This window comes from Pezoporus wallicus, unplaced genomic scaffold (assembly GCF_028554395.1).
Source record: "Pezoporus wallicus isolate ANWC-B61680 ecotype Strahan unplaced genomic scaffold, APGP_CSIRO_Pwel_v1 contig_3365, whole genome shotgun sequence".
Lineage (NCBI taxonomy): Eukaryota > Metazoa > Chordata > Aves > Psittaciformes > Psittacidae > Pezoporus > Pezoporus wallicus.
The window spans coordinates 41,809-64,265 of record NW_026640883.1 but is presented as its reverse complement, the minus strand read 5'-3'; the positions used below and the strand labels follow the sequence as shown (position 1 = coordinate 64,265).

The window sequence follows — 22,457 nt, the reverse complement described above, 5'->3', positions numbered from 1 at the left end:
AGCCTTCAGGAAAATAATACTATTATCTACCCAAGTTTACCCAACCACCTGGGAAGACTCTCTCTCCTGTCCCACAAAAGCAGAATACACATAAAGAAACAAGAGCCACAGCACACACAAGGGCTGCTATGCCTGGGACACCTCTTTATTGGCCCAGTCAGGCAGTCTCCTGATTTTATTGAGAGGGAGTTTCTGCTCCTCGACTAGCTCATCTGTCAGCTTGAAAGTGGAGCAGCTGTCCTTCAAGGCTGTTATCTGTGACACACACACCGTTAAGCAGCAGGAACAAGCAGTGAAGCTGGGACTGAACATTAGCGTTCTGATATCTCCCTCTGCAACACCTTGCAAAGATTGCTTAAAGGAAAGAGGACCCAGGAAGGCATGACTATGTTGTAGACTCATCTGCTGCCGGGGTTAGAGCTCACCACTTCAACAGTTTACACAACTGAGAGCTATAAGTCTCTGGAGAATATGAATTCCTTGAACTTAACCGAACAAAGCACACAGGCTCCATCTATAAAGATAAGTCCTGATAATTTAGGAAGCATTTTAAATTAGCAATTTACATTTGTTTTTCCTGGTTTATATGCATCAGTGCAAAATCAACAATGTCAATTTGGAACCAGGACAGAGAAAAGGTTCTATCTATGCAGTAAGTCCAAAGTGGATGGCAAGAATAAAACACAAAGCATGTATCAGATGCCCTACAAGTTGCATAGTTATCTGACTGATTTGCCCAGGGCTTGACAGCAAGTTACAAATAAGGCTCATCAGGAAACACCACGCTCTCAATTATTCGGTGCTTTGGAAGGATCAGGCTTTCTTTTCTGTTCAGAAAAGAAACAGATCAGAACAGACCAAAGCTCAGGCAGTCTGTCAGCCTGCCTCCAGCAGCATGCAGCCCTGTCTGCTGCCTGAGAAAAAGAAAACTCACACAGAACCCGTCTGTGCATGATGCATGCAAAGACATTTCCTTGAGGCTGGAATAGAGGCTCCTATTGAGGATAATAAATGGTCATAGAATCACAGAACGGTGAGGGTTGGAAAGCACCTTATCATCTAGTTCCAACCCCGCTGCCATGGGCAGGGGCACCTCATCCTCTCTGTACAGCCATGCTCCCCTTCAGAAATTAAATACAGTCAGTGTCAGTAAAGCACACACAAGCTTCACAAATTTTTAATCAGAAATAGATTAAAATCTATCCTTGTAAATATGTCATAGTTTTGCTAGTTTCTTTTGTTCTCCTTACACAACAAAGAGGAACTCCCCACACCACAGCTCACACACAGAAGAAAGGCCAGTCTGTGACTCACAACCATTAAAAGTGATGGACTCTTTTCCAGACAATGAGCAGCAAGGCTATAACGGATTGGAGGCTGCAGGGTTATCCAAATTCCCAGATGTGGAGAATAAGCAAACTGGGAGACACTACATTGACCAGCACTACAAGGCTGCCCTGAGATCTCATCATACAATCCATCCTACATGTAGCCTATGACCAACTCTTCACACTCTCACTGACCATGACTTTCCAAGATGCATGCTCCATGTAACCCGCCTCTTGGCAGCAAGATGTCATCAGTGCCCAGCTGACAAGGGTCATGAAGATGGCCTAGACTGCTACAGATCTCTGCCCTCTATCTTTTCAGTTGCCATTTCCATATCTGTAGAAGTTTGTTTTATAATTCCTGGCTGAAGTATTCCATTCCCCTGACACATTCTATGCCTCCTCTAGGCTTCACTAATTCCTTAAGCAGCAGGCAGATGACTAACCACTGCAATTCACACACTGTATTACTCTACATGGACAAGGCAATTTCTAGTGTCTTCCAGTGTGCAAGTCTGTACAGGTGTGATGAGAATATTTCCTGTGCTGTCCACAGGGTGTGTGGTTTGCTCCTGCCCTCCCCTCAAGGGCAAACAGTTCCAGTTATTGTCTACAAGCATTAGTCTGCAAATCTACAATGAACATCAGCAACCTGCAAGTTGTACAAGCACCCCAAAGCCCATCCCATACTTCCTGCCACCTGCTTCCCTATCCTAATCCTGCTGATTCAGAGTTCACTTCCCCTCTCACTGGGAATCACAGCAAAAGTTGTAAAAGTCTAAATTACACCACCACTCCACAACATACAGAAACATGCAACAGCCTTGAAAAGTGGTTGACAAGCATTTTGAAAACTTTAAATGAGTCAATGAAGAGGGCCAAAGAAGAGCAACTGAAAGTAGCAACCTTACTTAAGGACAAAGATTATGACTGCATTACTACAGTCTTTGCTTGTAGCACTGCTTACAAAGGACAGTGTCAGGCAGCTGTCATACAAAACCTTTCTTCAAGTTGCTTTCAACCTAGCCAGATGAACTACTGAAGCTAAAATTCCCCTTGCTACACATCTGCTTCATAGTAGATTGTACTTTTTAGACACCAGCACAATTTCTTTTGGGTGCCAGTTTGAAGACATCTAGGACAATGTTCTCCAAAGCACTCAACCCCAACTCAAGACTCTGCAGAAAGCTACTGCAAAGAGCAGAACACAGGTCTTACATACTTGCAGCACTCTACCTTACTAAGGACATGAACTATAGTACACAGGAATCCACAGCTCAGGGACTGGACTACACATGTCTCCACCCTTTGACCAAAATGCTGCAATGAGACCTCTGGTCTTTCCAGTCTGCTCTCACCAGTAACCTTACCCATATCATTCCCAACAGTTTTCCCTCATGGCCATATACCAAAACCAAAGTGCATGCTGCTACTCCAAGTTACCACATCACAGATCGCTGAACACAACCTGTAATTTATTATTCTGACAACATTCACAGGAATGAGAAATTAACAGGGATTACTTGACTCTTAAGTGTAGCTCCTGTCTTTGCCCGCTCTTTAGGTCTATTCATACTTCATAAAACAACATCTATTATAAAACCAGGTGGGTTTTGGAGCCTGCCCGCTCCCATTAATTCTGTTGAGGAAAGGGTATTCCATGACCTTCCCATTTTTTGCCAATCTGAAGATATTAAGACATTCCTAACTATGAAGAAAAAAATAAGATTGATCATTAAAGGATCATGCCTCATACAAAGAAAACCCAACAGGTGCTTTTTTTGACACCTGATAAGTTTCTTTTTCAAGGTGATGAAAAGAGAAAAAAATGGGAGTAACACAACCAGTTTAGAAAAAGGAAGATGAATAAAATTTCTCAGAGAGGAACCAGTCAAAGAGACAGAGACAGATTTCTCCTGGAAATACTAGCTGTGATGCTTCAGTTCATTCTTTGGTAACAGCTTCTCCAGGTCTTCTGGGGATCTGTGCTCTTTCAGTCTGCTAGTCAAGTTCTGAATCACAAATTCAATCTGAAGCCAAAGATGACTGACAGCCAGATTTACTTTGGAGAGTGTGTATAATCACACAGTCACACACACAAGGGCAAACAGACAAGTTCGGTACAACAGTAAGTCTTCCAAAAGGACCCTACTCAGAACATTTTCCTGAAGGAAATGCAAATCTCCTACATGGTTTCTTTTATGCTTGCACAAAACAAGCTGTATATCATACACATTTGATTATATACATACATTAGAGACAGATACAGTTAGCATAATGTGATTACACTGCAAAAGTTCTGTAGCTGTGTGCTGGATACCCTGATAAATATAATAGCATGTACTGCTAAAAACTGAACTGTAAGCTGCCTTAATAATGCAGAGGTGTGTGTATAATAGAGAGAAGTGATGTTTCCGTTATGAAAAACAATACCTACCTCATATTTTCTGTAGTTAACCAGCAAGGCAAGAAGGACAACAGCATCATAGCCATGTTCCCTGCGACTAAGTGGGCTGGACAGGATCTGGAATAAATAATCACACTGCTCTGTACAGGCCTGCCTCAAGAAGCTTTCAGCGACTCTCAGTACGCGGCCGTGAAATGTACATCTAAGAGCAAATTATGCCCTAATGAAAGACAATATTTAATGTTGCTTCCAATAAGTTCTGCACACAGAAAAGCTTATTTATCACAGAGAGAATTTACATAGGCTTTCTAGGTATAAAGGGCAAATACATTTCATAACAGCACTGGACAGTACCTCAGCACATCACCAACATTATCTATGCAAGTTTTCTGTGTTCTCCCAAGCCCAGTTCCACTTCTAAGAAGTATAATTTATCAAAGAGTAGAAAAAAACCTCAATATATCCAGAATGGCTTTTGAAACAAAGTTCCTCTGATACAGAATTTCTCTGTGAACTTACCTCAGAAATCTGTTCAGCTTCCAGCTATGCACAACTGCCTCAAGTGAAAATACTTTAAATGCTCAGTAGTGACTAAAAACAGCAGAGTAAAGGACAGACAGCATGAAAAAAAAAAATAAATCTATGACTGAGCTATGAATGGAAGCAACATATAGTGCCAGCCAGCTATGCTGCATTGAAAAGGCAAATATATCACTGAAACCTCTCACTACAGAATAAGAGCCCCTGCAGTAGAAGGAAGAAACCTTACCTGTAAAATAGCTTCAAATATGCTGTTAATCATCACATACTCCAGGATGGTGTTCTGGCTGATGTTATCTGTCACCTGAATACAAACAGAACTTTTAAAATCTCACCCGAAGCCTTCCATGACACTGTAGCTGCCTCTGGCACACACCAGGAACAGAAGAGTTTTGCTACCAGATGGACACATTTATCCATAATCTCACACTTAGTCAGCAAGTCAAGGTGTGACTAGCAGTAGAGCTAGACATGAAGTAAAAGAAATCTGTCCTGCCTCCCACCCCTCTGGCAAGAAGCTTGTCCCACTTACTAAGAGCTCCCCCTTTCCTCCACAGATTGCTATTTTACACAGCTGCACGACTGCTACGCAGGAGACAGAGAATGAAAAAACAAGATGCATATGCTCCACTGAGCACTTTCCCATCATGAACAGGGCAGTGAAGTCCCTCCCCACACTCAATTATCTCTTATCACAGCCAAAATAGTTCAGTTGACCATATCCAAGAGATGATGAGTGGCAATTTGTTCCAACTTCCCCATTTTTCATATCTTCACCACACTTGTTTACTCCACACTTCCTGTCTTTCCTCAATCCCTCTCCTCTGCTCCCTTCCCCTTTATCTAAGACTTACTAAATATCCTCTTCCCTAGAAAAAAACCCCCACGAATCAAACTGATACCTCATGCTGTGTCTCCCCTTTTAACCCAGTTGGCACCTATCTTATGAGTTGAAAACAATTTGCTAGTCTGTACTGGCATCATGTTAGAGCAACGATGCATATTCTGGGCTGACCCATGTTCTCATTCACAATTTCTTTCCCCTTCATAAGCTTCACACTGCAGCATTCTGCTCAAGTTTTGAGGCAGTTCCATCCCTCAAGATGTGGCTTCATAAGCTTTTAAGTTATTATACAGCTGGTATTTATTTACCGTCACTAAGCACAGAAGCAGCTTCAGACACAAGCTTTTGAGGCTTTCAGAGCCTTCTGCACAGAGGAGTGAGTCCAAGCTCTCCATGAGATTCTAAAGAAGAAGAGTCATATAATTTAAAAGTAATGTTTAAAATTACTTTAAAATGTTTGTTATAAAAAGCTCTTGGGGAGATTCAAATACAAAAGCACCAATATAAAGCCATGTTATCCCAGAATCGATAACTAAGCCATTCCTCCTGTTACACAGGCCATAGTCACACTGATGGTTCTCAAAACCGCTTTGTGTCAACTATATTTTAATGACTACAGGCATAACATCATGATCATTTTCAAAGAGTTTTCTCTAGATGCCTGAAAGATTTTTGTATACATATAACAATTGTATTCACAAAGTAACTCTGAGTTCTACAGATATCATCTTCCTTTTTGCTTGCAAGACCGTAATATCAGTCCTTTCTTTTTTCAATATTCCATTTTATTTACAGACACCATGAGATTTTTTGTAAGCAGCACACCTCCAATTTAATAGCACACATATTAGTTATGATTAAAACTACTAGATATCATATAGCTGTTTAACAGACGCTAAAAATAACTGGTTTCTAAATACTAAGTCACAGGTAGTACGGTTAGTCTTAAAGGAAAAACATTCTGGCAGGCAAGCTACTACTTAATATTTCCCCAAATGTACTACTATTTGTAGAGAGATGAAATATTACTACTTTTCGTCAAGATACAACAGGAATTCAGCTTTATCAGCAATTACTTTGTCATTTCCCAAACCCTCAGCATCTTTACAGAGAAGAGGATCAAGTAAATTTAAAACGGTACATGTGCTGATGGAAATGTGAAATGGAACACAGGATATGACTATCAGCTGAAAATTAAGAACAAGGTAAGAGGTTCAATACTAGGTACTAATGGCCTGTAACAGCCTTTTATGGCCTTAAGATTTCTTAACCACAGTGACTGCACAGACTGGAACTAAAGGAAAAGTGCTCTGTTATGTTAGTAACAAACATGGGGATCCCGAGTGTCCTTTTGCCAGTAGCAGGTAAAGAACTTCAGGATGGCTGTTTTTAATAAGTGACTGGACTATTTCCCTCAATAGCTGTACCTTGGTAGACACGCCTGTTTATAACTCACTGCCCCTCCAACATGGCTGCTGTGCAAATTTTTCTCTACATTGCCAGGGCCTCACCTTCATACACAGCTCTGCCTTATCGAAACCAACAAGCATGTTGATGATGTCAAACCCAGAAGTGGATTTGTTCTTCTGATGGACACCCCGAATTAATGCACACAATGTCTGCAAAAAGGGAAAAACAAATAGAGGGTGACACATAATGCAACACCTACAACTCAAGACTAAAACCCGCCCATAGACCTAGCACTGGCAAACCTCTAGTCACCATGGTCATTCTCAAGAAAAGATTGTTTAAGTAAGTTTTGGGTTCAGGATCACTTTCCACATGAACACAGTCTGATTAAGGAAACACCCTGCCAACTCAAGCTTAGGATATGTTATCTGGTTCCTATTTACACTTACACAGCAAGACTGCAGACTTGAGCCCTGGCCTACCTTTTGCCAAGAGCTCAAATACAAGTTTGGAATCCAGGGTTGGCTAGACTGTCTATGTAGCTATAGCTACAATATTTAATAGCATCCTTTCAAACTACTACTAATAATAACATAAAACAAGATTGTATGTCAGAGGTGTAAATGTTCTGATTTAAATCAGCTTTCCCCAGCTTACTGCCTGTCCAGTATCTCCTACAGGTGACTTCTCCAAACCTGAAATACATATCCTGTACTCCTACAGGTTAGAGAAGCTGAGACAAATGCACTCACCAAACTGTAAGAATCAGCCTGTGAACTAATTACATTAAACATCAGACTGAGGGGTGTATCCCACACAAGACAGGGGGTGACGTAGCTTTGGTAAGCAGCAATTTGTAGGAAAATGGCTATTAATTCTGTGTGACAGTTCTTCACAGCTTCCAATTAGGAACTACCCAACAGGGAAGGTGTGCTGTATGAATTTCACACTAACTTCTCCAGAGCTTTATTTCATTTTCAACCCATATGGTAATTCAAAAAGGAGGCTGAAATGAGGGAGAATAGGCAAAAATAGAATACAGACAAAGCTACAGAGTACTCTTGAGCCCCCAGCCTGGCAGCCTGTAGTGAACAAGCCCCTCTTGTCCTCCCATTGCCACCTGCTTGATCCTGCATCACCACATCCTCTTGAATTCTGAAACAAGCTATTGTTCTTCAAAGACTAGAGACTATGAATGTTTGTAACCTCCACCAACAGTAAGTAGCAACTGCTCTGTAGATATCATTTTTCCTTAGAAGCAAGGAAAACAAGATGTTTGATACCAGCAGCTAATATATTGCCTCATCAGAAGCAGAAGAGAGTATTCCCTATCTCTCAGTATGGTACCTGTAATGCATTGACCACTCTGATTGGGTGCTCCTCACCCAGTGCCTGGATGCAGTGCTGAAACAAGCAGTTGATGTTATCTTTTATCTTCATTAACTCTTCCCCATCGAGAGCCTCCAGCTTGCCTTCTAGATATTCCAAGTTGACCTGTCAGGTTAAGAATCAGTTCAGGAATGTTATACAACCACTGACACCTTAGAAACGCAAGTTCTTGCACTGACAGCCTGACACTTCGTAGGCAAAACAGCAGCAGCAAATCAGGGGATGCTCAGTTCTGGTTACCTTCATAAGAAACAGCTCCTCCCAAAACCTAGGGTTGCATTTACTGGGGTCCTCTGTCTGAAAGGAAAAGGAACACCCATGAGAACAAACAAGAGGAAATCTTTCAGGGAAAATTTAAAGAAAATCATTATCGTGAGTAGCTCAGAGTCAGCGTCATCCCACTGGATAACAAAGTGTTCTCACATATAGTATTCTGTCTACACAGATTCCCAGAAACAGAAGCAACTCTCAATTGGGATGCCTCTGTTTTATCTTCTGGATTATTTTTTTGAGAACACTTGAAAAGCCATTACTTCCTGCAGATCACAAATGGTCCTGGTAGACAACAGGACAAGGTGATATTAAGGAAGAAAGCACAACACAGACCTCTGCATCACAGTAGGAAAGCCTGAAGCATATGGGACAAGGAGTAATGGGTTTAAACTAAAACAAGGGAAGTTCAGGTTAGATATAAGGAAGTTCCTTACTGTGAGGGTGGTGAGACATTGAAACAGGCTGCCCAAAGAAGTGGTAAATGCTCTATCCCTGGCAGTGTTCAAGGCCAAGTTGGACAGAGCCTTGGGCAACATGGTCTAGGGTGAGGCATCCCTGCCCACGGCAGGAGGGTTGGAACTAGGTGATCTTAAGATCCTTTCCAATTCAAACCATTCTGTGATTCTATGCACCTATACTGTGCAGCCCCTACCTTGGGAAAAGAATCCACCATACACAACCTTCAGCATAAACTAAACCAAGAAAATTTAACACAACATTTCTTCTTTAGAAAGAAGATATGCTCAGGTCCTTACCGTGAAAATCTCATCATACATCAACACAACTTTCTCCTTCAATGGCTTCTTGGAGGCTGAAGACTTCCGCAGCAGCCCACCTTTCTTCTCTGTTTGCGCCATGCTGGATACCCTGAAGGCAAAAATAGACAAAAAAGGCTAAGGAAACATGAACTTTTCTTCAAGGCATAGCTGGTCTGCCTCAACCATAAAAGGCTTTTTCACTGCACCGAAACACTAAAGGTCTCTCACAAGCTGAAAGTTGGGGCTTTTGTATCTATAGCAGATACCAAAGGTCCCACTTAGTCTTATATCCCATTTCAAAGCGGATATCAAAGGTCCCACCTAGTCATATATCCCATTTCAAAGAAACACGCAAAAGTGCAGACACAGGCAGATACAGAATAAGCTCCTCATGGATAAGTTTTCGTAATTCTTTTCTTCTAGAAGCTGATTCGTAATCTAGACTGACACAGTTTACATCTAGAAAAGTATGCCTTTTTCAATCTTATTGCATGACATGGACAGCGGGATTGAGTGCGCCCTCAGCGAGTTTGCTGATGACACCAAGCTGTGTGGTTCAGTTGATACGCTGGAGGGAAGGAATGCCATCCAGAGGGGCCTTGACACACATGTGAGGTGGGCTGATGCCAAACCTCATGAAGTTTAACCATGACAAGTGCAAGGTCCTACACCTGGGTTGGAGCAATCCCAGGCACAGCTACAGGTTGGGCAGAGAAGAGATTCAGAGCAGTCCTGCAGGGAAGGACTTGGGGGTGCTGGTCGATGAGAAAATGAATATGAGCCAGCTTCAGTGTGCGCTCACAGCCCAGAAAGCCAACCATATCCTGGGCTGCATCAAAAGGAGCATGACCAGCAGGTCGAAGGAGGTGATCCTGCTCCTCTACTCTGCTCTCGTGAGACCTCACCTGGAGTATTGTGTGCAGTTCTGGTGTCCTCAACATAAAAAGGACATGGAACTGTTGGAGCAAGTCCAGAGGAGGGCCACAAGGATGATCAGAGGACTGGAGCACCTCCCGTATGAAGACAGGCTGAGGAAGTTGGGGCTGTTCAGCCTGGAGAAGAGAAGGCTCCATGAAGACCTCATGGCAGCCTTCCAGTATCTGAAGGGGGGCTATAGGGATGCTGCGGAGGGACCCTTCATTAGGAACTGTAGTGACACGACATAGGGTAATGGGTTAAAACTTAAACAGGGGAAGTTTAGACTGGATATAAGGAGGAAATTCTTTCCTGTTAGGGTGCTCAGGCACTGGAATGGGTTGCCCAGGGAGGTTGTGAATGCCCCATCCCTGGCAGTGTTCCAAGGCCAGGTTGGATGAAGCCTTGGGTGAGATGGTTTAATGCGAGGTGACCCTGCCCATGGCAGGAGGGCTGGAACTAGATGTTCTTAAGGTCCTTTCCAACCCTAACTATTCTATGATTCTATGAACAGTTGTAACTTGTTATCAATTGGAAACATAGTCCTTCTGGCCAAGCCTCAAGGACATCTTGTGACAAAAACCTCCTGAAACTGTTTGAAAAAGTCTTCTCTTATCTGTTTAATTTGCTGCCTACCAAAGCACTCCAAATTCTGCTTTTGCACTCTGAGGCGCCATCCAACACTAGGAAACATTTGGCTGCAAAGCCTTTCTAAAGCACTCCTGCCACCCCTACTCATCCCTACCTCTGCACCTTGGCATCCCTCAGCTGTACCAGCTGCTCTGCAAATCAAGCCAGAGAAGAACCCCAGCCTCAAAGGCATCCCATGTGGTTCAGTCTGGGAAGGAGGATGGAGGAACATAAAAAAGCTTTTCAGGGATTTATTTACGTATTTTTTAAACTAGATGAATTTCCTGATCCATTTGATAACAGAGGGTTTTCTAGAAACACAAACAGATCTTACTAAAGTTAATCGGTGTCTCATGTTCACTGGCTATCCTATTAAAGGAAGAAAAAGTGGTATCTCTATTACAAAATGAGCTGTTACAAAAAAGTAACAGCCACGGCTCTGCCGTCCTGCACCTTCTGTGACAGTCACGTTGCAGGGGCTGAGAGTCAGAACATGTGATTTGCCCTGTACTCTCAACCTCATGTCTGATGCTACACAGCACATCACCACTCTGACCTTGCAAGTATTTATCCTCAATCGCATTTTTCTGGCAAGCATCACAGCTTTAGCACTGCTCTAACCTCCTTTATCATTGCAGCACTGTCAGAGGTACTTAGCAGAAAGAAAATGCCATCCCTTTTCATATCCCTGAGCTCCCAACCTTTCTCCCATACCTCCAAAGGTAATTACACACATGGCAGCAGCATACCTCAGGCAGAGGCTTGACTGAAGTCATGCTCCAGAAAAGCATGGGCAGACTCTTGTGGCAGCTGCACTCAGCCATGCTAAATTATGCACAGAGAACCAAGTTCACTGCAGCATGTAAGACCCCAGAGCTTTAGGAGCAGTCAGCCATGGAGGTAGCTTTGGATTTAGCCTCCATCCCAGATTGCCTGAACCCCTTCCACAGATGCCTTTCGCTCAAAAAGCAAGTTCCAGTAACTACTGAATACCACTAATTCAAGATCTCTTCCACATTCTTTCCACTGGAGACAGCTTTTGATGGTCTTAAGCTACAGCTATGTTCTCAGCTAGGACTCTCAGCTCCCAGAGTCAGTTTACTCAGACACCCACATCCCTTGAGCCATAAATCTCAATTCTAAGTGGCAGGAAAACATCTTTGGGCCTGGAGAAACAATGCTGTTGCAAAAGACCCTACCCCAGGTGTGAAGGTAAGGAGCTTTGCCTGGATGGAAAAGCAAGGACGAGGAGAGAAAGCAGCAGATCTCACACCCAAAAAGCTGTGATTTAGAGAGAAAGGTGGAAAGGTCTTTTGTCTTCCCACCAGAATGGGAATATGCACACCTGGCTGGCTAAGGGATAGTGTGTGTGCTTGAGGCTGTGATGGAAACAGCCTCAAGACACACTGACAGAAAAAGTTTAGCAACTACTGCAACATAACCTTTGGTAAATACAGAAATTATTCCTGTAGCCTGTAGGTCTGTATATCCAATTAAGACAGAAAAAGGTTTCAGTCCAACAAATGAAAAAGAAAACATTATTCAATCATCTTGATAGCTTCTCTTTTACAGACGTCGCATTATTTTTAAACTGTCATGGGAAACAAGACATTATTCTAATTAGAAACATAATTGGAAACCGAGAGGAATCTATTAAAACTCAAATCAAGAATTATGTCACTTTTAGCCTACCAATACAAATCATACCCCAGACTGCACAAAACCATCTCCCAACTAGAACTGTAAGTTTCTGAATCTAAAGCAGCTGCCAGCCCCAGCATACAAACACTTCCATCATCATGCTTCTAACTGAATTACAGCTAACGAATAACAATGTCAAAACTAATAAACTCTCAGTGCTTCTAGGTCAGTGTTCTCACATCAAACGTGCACATGAATGGGAGAGGATCAATACACTCTGCTTGGTGCCTGGACTTTAAGAGCTGCATTTTAACACTTTTCCTACATTTCCAGAAAGACAGAAAAATCTAAATCCCACAAGACCCAAAGGCTTGATGCTGGGTGAGCATCAGAGGGACTGCACGATTATGTGAAATTCCTAGCCTCTGTCAAAATGGGACTTGGGATTCATTTTCTCTCAACGAAAGCTGCACAGAGCACATACAAAGCAGACTGCTAGAGGCAAGGATTAAATAATGTTCTTGTTTATAATTTGCTGTTCTACAAATGAGCTTATGGAAGAGCAAGGGGAGTAAAGTAAAAGTCACTGTTCATGCCAATGCTTTATTAGGCTGTGCTTGTTTCATGACCTATGATGATCAGGCTGTACAAATGGCTTTTTTTTTTCACTGTAGGCAATTATATTTTCTAGATGTCAAAGACAGAAACAGGAAACAGCATTTTGCTAATGAGGACCTTCTAGGCAGCTGCAGGAAAAAAAAAAAACAGTTAAATGCACAAAACATAAGTTGTAGAGATGTCAAATTATCAGGACCTGTGACATCTTATGGAAACAAGGACACTGAATATAGTTAACAATTATCCTTTAAGCACATCACATTTTAAAAGCATGGGTGCATTTTCCACATTTGAGGTTCAAATGGGTAATTTGTTCTGTCAATGGGTCAGTCCCATTAACACTTGCTGCTACACTAATCCTTCTGTAGTCACTGATTGCACAGGAGAACTACCCCTCAGGGCTAACAGAAGCATACCCCCCTGGATTCTTAGAACAGTAAGTACTTTGCTGTGCAGCAGAAGATCCGAGACTCTTTATCTGCAACTAAAAGAAACCTCAACAGAGCACGAGTCTTGGCAACTCAAAGGCAAGAAGATGAAAGCCATAACAGACAGAAGTCCAGGCAGACTCTTGCTTTATCTATTATCAATCCCAGGATCAGCTGATCCAGTCAGGAAGAAAGTGGTGAGCACATCCAACCATCCACCTCTTACCCATTTCACCCCTAACCTCATAGCAGAGATTCCAACCAAACATGTGATATTCTGATGAACACATCTCTGTTAGCCTCTCATTAGAATATCCACAGGAAAAAAATGAACCTGACATTTTGAGTCTGAGGTTTACTCAGATTTATGCACATTGAAAACTGTGGCTGCTCCACACTGACACTCAGCTCCTGTACAGACTCATTATTCCTTGTATCGTTGTACAACAGCAAAAATACCGTGCACTAATGCACACCTACACTACAATAACATCAGGATCCAAAACTCGTAACTTCTGTAATCTTGCATGCAGCCCACCAAGCACTGCATTTTGCATTGAATTGCCTCAGTTTGGACTCCCCAAAAAAACATATTGTAATACTTCTTGGCTCAATAAAAAGCAAATAAACATTACATAAAATGGCATTTTCACATATTGACTTACTTGGCAAACCATTTATTTCCTGTCTGGAAAAGATAGTGTCAATGATGTGATCTATATTAGCTGATTAATGCCAAAGCCCTGGACCTCAATCTATAAAGACTCTGAGTAAGAACTGAGATACTTTTGCTTTTAGAATCCCATAACCCTTGACTTCCCACTGCTACTAATATTGAACTCGCTTAAATATTTCAAGTAATTGTCACCACCACCAATTTCATGCAATTGGGAACCAGCGTGATCACACTCTGCCTTCCAAGGATTTTTGTGGGTGTACCACTCAAGTCGAAAGGAAAGTTGTTCAAAAATTATCTCAATCATGCAAGAGACAGGGATTAACCCTACCTAAAAATTAACCTACAGCTTCTAAAACCAACATGTTGTAAGCCAAGTAGTCATTAAAACTCTTCACTGAAGCTCCAGGAAAAGTTTGCACTTAATCCACATGATGCATGTGCAGATTTGATACTGGACCTGAGCAACAGGCAATTAAAACATGGGTTCCAGCACTCAACCATCACTGGAAGCAACAATCTGCACCCAGCACAAGGTATATGCAGTGCCTTGACCCAGTTCAAGCTCCAGTGTTAAAACCTCCAGGACCACCCAGCAGCACCCTGGCAGACCACTAGTGAAAAGAGAGAGAGGAGAAACACTGGGCTAGATTTTGTCATGGCTTTAGTAACTGTCATAACCAAATACCTGCTGTAAGCCCTTTTTCAACTTCTTCTCCACCAAGTCTTGCATTGGTGGTTACGGTTTGTGCTAATACATCCACACTGCTTATACATTTCATCCATTCTTTACAACCCTATTTGTATATTGTAAATTGGAAAGAAAACTGCTCAGGCTGTACCTTCCTTTACACCTTACAACAAGGCATCCAACTCACCAACAAGAGAAAGAATAACACTCACAGCACACAAGCATGGGAGCCACCAGGCAGAATTTCCAGGTGCATTCATGCAGTATGCAATGAGAAATAATATTCTGTAGGTGTGCTGTGCTGATGACAAAAACCCACACAGATCCCACTTCTTTTTCTGCAGTACCAAGCACAAAATCTCCAGGAACATCCCAGCATTTGCATTTTTACTATCAAGTCTATCCATCCCTCTCAGAGCAGCAGCAGTGTATGTGCTTCTACATGGTACAATCTGAAATTGACCTATTTCCTCTCCTGAAAAAAAGAAAGGAAAAGCAGCTTCCTAATGCAGATACAGGCACTGACTACCTCTCACTATACCTGCTTTAGCAATGATATAAAAGATTAACATCCAAGCCACATTTTTAACACTCCATCCATAACTGCCTTTCATTTCTATCTGTGCAGTTAAAATAACATCAACTTTACACCATCAACTAGTTAAGTTTCTTCCGGTCAAGTCCATCTAGACCAGCATCACGTGCTTCCACCTCCATCTGTTCATACCATTTTCCCCAAATTAATTTTTTTCATTTAATCACGCTTCCTTTCCATATTCCTGGCTCCAATGCCCAGCTTTCTTGTGTCAGAAAGTCTATCTTTTCACTTTTCAAGGCCTTCAAAGCCCACCCCACCTAGTTTACCATGAAGTATTTCACACTGCCTCTATACTCCCACCTAAAAGCTCACACCACTCTGAGACCTTTTTACATGTCTTCCTTCTGAAGAAGGACATTCTTCCTGTAACCTTCCCCTGCCCCTTTTTCCCATAGCTTCAGCTGTTGGTGTGGATCCAATGCCCCTGCTGAATACAGCGCAGCTCCATGACCTTGGACTTCTGAAGAAGCTGCTATGTTCTAAGAAGCTGCACAGTAAAGCCATGCCAAGATAAGAAATGTATCGCTACTGAGAAGTAATGCTCTTGAGACCATTAGTAGCACAAGTACTCAGGAGGAAAAATACAAACATAAAAAGGTGTAAGTCAAACCAGAAAAAAACAAACAAACAAAACCAAAACAAAACAAAAAACAACAAAACCAAAAACCAACACCTTTCTCCCTTTAAAAATCCAGCAGGGAGCTAGAACATTGCAACCCAGCAACTTCAAGCAGCAGGGGCCAACCCTTCCCCTCCTGATGGGTGTCTTACGGCTGGCTGGTGCATTAGCAATGGTAGTGAGCTGATGAATGCTTAGCCTAGCAGCTCATTAAAGCCTCACTGCTTCTTTTGTTCATGCCAGCCAATAACTCTGTAACATTTTTACGCTGGATATTCCCTGCCTGCAGAGTCCCCCCGCACGCTGCAAAAGGTGCCCTAAATGACACAGAGGATAAAGTTATTATTATTGTTAAACCAAACTGATGTCCTTTTTTTTCTCCCTCTGAAATTCCTCTTAAAAATTTCTGTCACACTTCCTGCTGGAGCTCAGCCAGCTGGTGAGCTGCAATCACCGCGTATCGCAATGATCCAAATTATCTTGTCACTTTGCATATTCCACCCACCTGCTCGGCCCTAAATGGCTCTCGTCACACATTCAGGCTGCAGCCCCTGCTTCAGAGCAAACTTTCTTACAGTGACATATGCAACAGGGTTCTGAAGCTGCGAGCTCACTCATGTAGCAAGCTGCCTCTGCCTTCAGCATGACAGACATAAATTTCCACTCTGTTACTGTTGTTTACTGCGCCGCTTCGCTTTGCCAATACAAGCACTTGTAGGGCCATGAGGTAAACCAGATAATTAGATTGATTAATGATCAAATACTTATGCTCTGCTCATGGTTTCTAGAAAGAGTTATCTTGAGCCCAGCCCACCTCAGCAGCCAGAGACTCCAGTCAAAGCTGCTAAGCCTCCCCGGGCCGGGTCGCCCTCACTGCAGGCACCCGGGGGCGCTTACCGGGTCAGCGCAGCGGTAACGAGTTATTATTGTGAGCAGCAGCACCGCAGGCAGGCGGAGAAAGGAGCGGCAGCTTCTGCAGCAACAGACTCGTGTAGAATCACAGAATCAACTAGGTTGGAAAAGACCTTTAAGATCATCAAGTCCAACCCTTATCCCAGCACTGCCAAGTCCACCACTAAACCATGTCGCTGAAGGCCTCGTCTACACGGTTTGTGAGCACTGCCAGGGGCGGTGACTCCACCACTGCCCTGGGCAGCCTCTCTGCAAAGACATTTTACCTAATATCCAGCTTAAACCTCCTCTCGTGCAACTTGAGGCCGTGAGGTCGCTGGTTACTTCGGAGAAAAAACTGACCCCCACCTCATCACAACCTCCTTTCAGGTAGTTGTAGAGAGCTGCAGAGAGCTGTAGAGGTAAGGTCCCCCCTGAGCCTTCTCCAGTCAAAACACCCCCAGTTCCCTCAGCCGGCCCTCATCAGACTTGTTCTCCAGACGCTGCCACAGCTTCCCGCACTGCCGCAGGAGCCGGCCAGACCGGGCAGGGCAGAGTGGGCAGCGAGGAGGGTGGCACAGCCAGCTGCCACCCGCCCGCCAAAGAGGCTGCGGCAGAGCAGCTCCCCTCCTCGGGCACCGGCTGCCCCAAGCCCGGGGGATGGCTCCCCAGAGAGCTGGGCCTGCGGGGCACCCAGCAGCGGCCGGGGCACCAGGCTCCACCGGGACACGGTGCCCGGCGAGGCCCCTCGGGGCAGGCAGAGACACCGCCCCACCGCCCCCTCCGGAGAGGCGGAGCCCCCCAGCCCGGAGCTCCCGCAGTCCCCGGGAGGCTGCTCCAGAGGGGCGGCGGGGGCGTGGCCTGGTCCCGCGCGGGTGGGGGCCGCGGCCCCCCCATCCCCAGCACTCACCTGCAGGCGAGCCTCTCCCTTCCACACGGCGCAGGCGCCGCCGGCCGCTCCGCGCATGCGCTGCCAGCGGGCCCGCGCCGCGCGGTCCTAGCGCCGCTAGCCTTCGGGGCGGGTTGAGGCGCTGTCAGCGCTGCTTCCTCGGGCGGCCCCGGTTTCCCGGCAGCCGCAGGCGGGGTGAGCAAGGGCGGCGGCGGGGAGACGCTTCCCCTGGCCGGATGGACCTCGCTTGTCCCTGTGGGGACTGACACACACACACACCTTATAGAAAATGCCCCCTCTATCTGCGAGGCCGCTCCCGAGCCGCGGCCCCGCCGCCGTCCCTGCACCCGCGACGGAAGTAGGCGAAGGGTGGCCCGGGCCGGCGCGGCGCTGCCCCGCCCGGAAGCTCACCGCCTCCTCGTGATTGCGCAGCGCAGGCCCCAGCCGAGCCTCGGTGCAGGGGTGGCCCGTCCCCGGCAGGCAGCCGCCGCGGCAGGTAGGCCCCGTGGGGTCCCGGCGGGACGGGGCGGTCCCGCGGGTGCCTGGGGAGGCGGGCAGCGGGGGGGTCCTCTCGGGAGGAAGAGAGGTCAGGGGAGCTAAGTGGGCAGCAGGGATCCCCGGGGTTTGGGGGGCTGGTGCCCGCGGAACCGGCTTGCTGCGGGGAGGAGGGTGCCCGGGGGGGGGGGGGGGGGGTGTTTCTGGAGAGAGCCTGGGGAACGCGGTGCAGTGGGGGGGTCTGGGAGGGGGCTCGGTGGCAGCAGAGCTCCGTGCCCCTGCTCGCACTGGTGCATGTTCTTGGTGAGCAGGGCGGCCGCCCCGAGATGAAGGGAGCTGGGATGCTACGGCAGGTCTCCGACTTCAGTGACTTCAGCCGAGGCCACTGGCTGCAGGAGCTGCTGTGCCAGGGAGACGAGCCCAGACACATCCAGTCCAGCCCCGACGGGCAGCACCTTTTAGTCCTGCAGAAGCTCCGTCCACCCCCTCTGCCCCGGGTGCTGGCCTTCCGGCGCCACTGCATCAGTGGAGCCGACCTGGAGAGGAACTGGCAGCCGCCCCAGCCAGCCCTTGTGGGACTGCTCTTCTTGCGGAGCCCTCTGATATTGGGCTCCTGGGTACTGGCCATCGTGTGGGAGCATGGACGAACTGAGGTCTGGCACTTTGTGGTGGCTGTGGGCTGGCAGCTGCTGCAAACGCTGGAGCTCTGCCAGGGTGTTCGGGCACGAATTGTCTCTGTGTGCAGCCAGGGAGCCAGCCTGGTGTGGTGTGAGGAGAGGCCTCCCCTGGATGCCCACTCGGACATGAGCAAGTGTGCCTTCAGGTTCTGCGTCTGCACCCGGGCTCTGGAGGTGGGGGAGCAAGGCTTGCGTTTGGGCACTGTAGGAATAGTCCTGCACAACAGCCCTGAATATCAGGTCCTGGCCTCCCCCCAGCACATCTTCCTGGTGCCTGCCACTGCCACCTTTGCCACCACTTCCAAATTCCTCCTCATCTGGCATCCAGAGAAGGCAAAGCTCACCATTACAGCCCCCTCTGCAGGCTTTATCCACAGAAAGGTGCTGCATTCCAGCAGCAAGTCAGACTTTAGGAAGCTCCTGCTTGGTTCTGTGGGTCTTCTCTCAGGTTTGGCACCTCTGGACATTCACACCTCTGCTGTTTCCAATAGCGGGGGTCTGCTGCTGGTGAGCACAAAGGGTACTGTGACCATGGTGGAGCCAGATGGGACACAGAGACATATCTTTGACATGGAGGGGTGTCCCCTGGCCCAAGGAAGTCATGTCCAGCTGAAGACCTTTGGCAGCATCCTGGCCTGTGTGCTCGCTGGGGTCCTGTATCTGGTGGACCAGAACACTGGAAGGCTCATAGAAAAGAAAATCCTGAGCATGAAAGAAGTGTATTTTCTGGAGTCCCCGGGAGAGGAGGACAGCATCCAGCTCCTCACTCAAACTGGCATCTACAGCTTTAGCTTCTCCAAATCTGAGGACAGCAGCAGACCTGAGCCGTGGCTGGTGGAAATGGTGTTTGAGGAAGCCTGCAGATACTACCAAAGGAGAAGCCTCAGCACCTCCAAGCTGACAGTTGAGAAGTTGAAGAAAGATGGTGTGTTCCAGGCTCCTGTGGTCCTTGCCGCCATCCTGCAGCACAGCCTCCACCAGAAGCAGAAGCCAGCCCGAGGTCTTCAAGACACTTATGCCAAGCTGTTGAGCACAATGAGCCTGGAGCTGCAGAGCTTCATGAGCCTGGAGGTCCTGAAGATGTGTGTGGTGTGTGCCCAAGAGAGTGAAGTGGAAAGCTACTGCAGTGAACTGGTGGAGCAGGAGGTCAGCCGTGTTCTGCACTCTGAGGTGGACAAGGACAACTTGGCCTACCTGAACTCCATTTTTACCTCCTTCCCCAAGGCTGCCTGGAAGGCCACAAAGAGCTGCCTGCAGCTGCAGCAGAATGGGGATGGCCTCTTGGTAGCCAGGGCCACCCCAGAGGTGTGGAAGAAGGTCCTGGGAGGACCACAGCAGGAGGATGTGGGTCAGAATGGAGTGGTCCCGCTCTTTGAGCTCATCTGTGCTTCCTTCCTGAGGTTCAAGCCCAAATGGCTGGCCAGTTTTGTGGAGCTGACCCAGCAGTATGTTAGCATCTCTTGGGCATACAGCAGCAAGGACAGCCCAGGGGGCCGGGTGCCACTGTACAAGAGAGCATTGGGAGTACTGGCCAAGAACAAGCACAGTGCAGCAGATGTTGAGATGGAGCTTGAACTGCTGCTCTGCAGCAAGAGGCCTAAGGCTGTGCTGCAAGCTCTGCACCTTCTCATCCAAATGAAGCGGTGGCAGCGGGTGGTGGAGGTGGCAGAGAAGTTCTCCAAGTTCAGCCCTTTGCTTAACAAGGAGATATTCACCACGCTGCTGGCAGAGTTTGCCCAGCACAGGGAGCTGGACCCTTATCTGGACTCGCTGTGGCCACTGTGCCCTGCTGAGCTCACTGCCTCGGACATCCTCACTGTGGTCCTACAGCACCTCCCTCACTCCCAGGAGGACCCAGTGCCCTTCTCCAGCGAGGGGAACCAGCTGACTGTAGGCTTGCTGAAGCCACTGCTGCGAAGGGTTGTGCAGCGTCCCTGCATCCAAGATGAGATGTACCTGGATGCCTTACAGAGCTCCACCTTCCCCCCTCCTACCCCACCCCGAGAACACAAGATCCCCTCAAAAGCAGCTGATGATGATGCCCCCCAGCCATCCATGCCAAGGACTTCCTCCCCCTCAGCACTGTTACAAGGTGACAGTGCGTGAAGGGGAAAAGCACAACTGGATCCCAAGGCTTGAGTGCACAAGGAGGGGAAAGCTTCATCCTCCCAAGGAAGTCTTGCCCTGTCTGGCAGTACAGAAGGCTACTCCTGTGGCAGCATCTCGAAGAGTGTGTTGGATAGCTGGGGTTGGGGGATCTCATCTGAAGCCAGGGCAGGCTTTCTGGCTATTTCTAGCAAGTGCAATTGTGTGTGCCCCAGTGGAGGAGCAAATGCCGGGTGCATTTGCAGATGAAAGCACTGGCTGCACTACAGGACTACAGAACTGCTCCCTGCCTGAAGCACTTTGTTTTCAATTTGCCTGGCTCCTTTATAACTTCACTGATCCTCTAGGAATGGTGGGCAGGGACGCACACAGTCTTTCCTCCCCGTGCAATTCTCTGTTCAGTGGGTTTTGTGGTGGCCCCAAACTGCCTGTGGGAAACTGGGCATGTTTCTTGCAGTGAAGTCACAAAGTGCTGCTGCATTGGGCTCAGTCAGGTGCCTGAATGCTAGCATGGTACAGCTCCGTGGTACTGGGGGTACCAGCAAATGCACTGGCAGCTGCAACACTTCGCACACTATCTGGCTGCAATTCCCCTGGGATCAATCCTGTAGCTGTGACTGATTGCAGCTACTTAGCTGAAGAGAGCAGCCTAATTCCCTTATCTCACTATCCCAGGCGGTACCCAAACTCTCTTAGCTGAGAAGCTGGCAGCAGTCTGTACGAGCCTGGGGCTGGCCCTGCCTCCCCCTTTCCTTTGTGGCATCTTAGATTATGCTGCAGGATACTCAGGCCCTCTGTTCCCATCTCCTCTACCTTTGCCCTTTGCACACAAAAGGGGCTTTGTCAGGGTTGTCTGGCTCATATTGTGCCTCTGCAAAGTCAGTGTAACTTGAGAGCAGTTGTGCAGGAAGATCCAGGTTCCAGCCTCTCTCCGGTGTTCACTGCCTGGCCCCCTCCTTCATGAGAGAGACCCTGGCTGTGGCTTTGCCCCTGCATTCCAGGCTGTGGTGTGAAGGAGCTGTCTCTTGCCTTGCTGGGCTGGCGCTGCCTCATCAGAGCAGGGCTAAGGGTGGAAGACAGACTCCTTTTGAAAATAAAGATTTCTAAAGCAGCCCTGGGGTGGTGGTGGATGTTTAAGATGTGCACCCTCAGGAGGAGGGCAGTTTTATTCTGCTTCTGATGAAAAGTGGCCAAGCTCAACTCACCACTGGTACGTTCTGGGCTCAGAGATCGAGCTGTGTGCCCAGACAGTCCATTCCCTCTGCGGAAGTCAGCTCATGACTGTGAAGCCATGGAGGAAGGAGTCCACACAGGCAGGCAGGAAGGAATGTGTGTGCCATAGAAAAGGACCATGTGGGCAGTGCATGGCTGTGGCTGGGCCCAAGATAGCGTTGAGGAAGGGAGAATTTTTTTTTCTCAAGAGCTGTACCTTGTCCTTTAGTTCCTGGCTGGAAAACCAGCATCTGGGAGCACCAGGCTGGCTCCCATGGGAGCCTGCTGCCTGAGGCATGCAGTGGCAGAGCTGCCTGGTTTGTCAAATTGCTATGAAGATGCAGACAAGGGCTGCCACAGACAAGGGCTCAGCTACAGAAAGTCCCTGGGATGGAAGAAGTCTGGCAAAGGGGAAGAGGAAC

At 47.0% G+C, this 22,457-nt stretch overlaps 2 protein-coding genes across 4 annotated transcripts in view; one reads left to right on the top strand and one right to left on the bottom strand.

The window, feature by feature from the left end:
• ARMH3 (armadillo like helical domain containing 3) overlaps positions 1-17,642 on the bottom strand; it is a 127,435-nt gene extending 109,793 nt beyond the window's left edge. Inside the window, exons 1-9 of one of the 3 annotated variants that reach the window (XM_057421125.1) lie at positions 17,567-17,634; positions 16,663-16,774; positions 8,947-9,058; positions 8,159-8,215; positions 7,877-8,023; positions 6,631-6,738; positions 5,428-5,520; positions 4,505-4,579; positions 3,766-3,852 (exon numbers count right to left, since the gene is read on the bottom strand). In XM_057421125.1, coding sequence (XP_057277108.1) covers positions 3,766-3,852; positions 4,505-4,579; positions 5,428-5,520; positions 6,631-6,738; positions 7,877-8,023; positions 8,159-8,215; positions 8,947-9,048 — 669 coding nt within the window. In that variant the 5' untranslated portion in view covers positions 9,049-9,058; positions 16,663-16,774; positions 17,567-17,634. Of the gene's footprint in view, positions 1-3,765; positions 3,853-4,504; positions 4,580-5,427; positions 5,521-6,630; positions 6,739-7,876; positions 8,024-8,158; positions 8,216-8,946; positions 9,059-16,662; positions 16,775-17,566 lie in introns of all 3 variants that reach the window. The other 2 variants (XM_057421123.1, XM_057421124.1) reach the window with 2 other exon arrangements.
• A 216-nt stretch (positions 17,643-17,858) lies between these two features.
• HPS6 (HPS6 biogenesis of lysosomal organelles complex 2 subunit 3) lies at positions 17,859-21,934 on the top strand. Its single transcript, XM_057420992.1, has 2 exons — positions 17,859-18,041; positions 18,352-21,934. Exon 2 carries the CDS (start codon positions 18,367-18,369, stop codon positions 20,821-20,823), a length of 2,457 nt encoding a protein of 818 aa, XP_057276975.1. The 5' UTR covers positions 17,859-18,041; positions 18,352-18,366; the 3' UTR covers positions 20,824-21,934.
• The last annotated feature ends 523 nt before the right edge of the window (positions 21,935-22,457 follow it).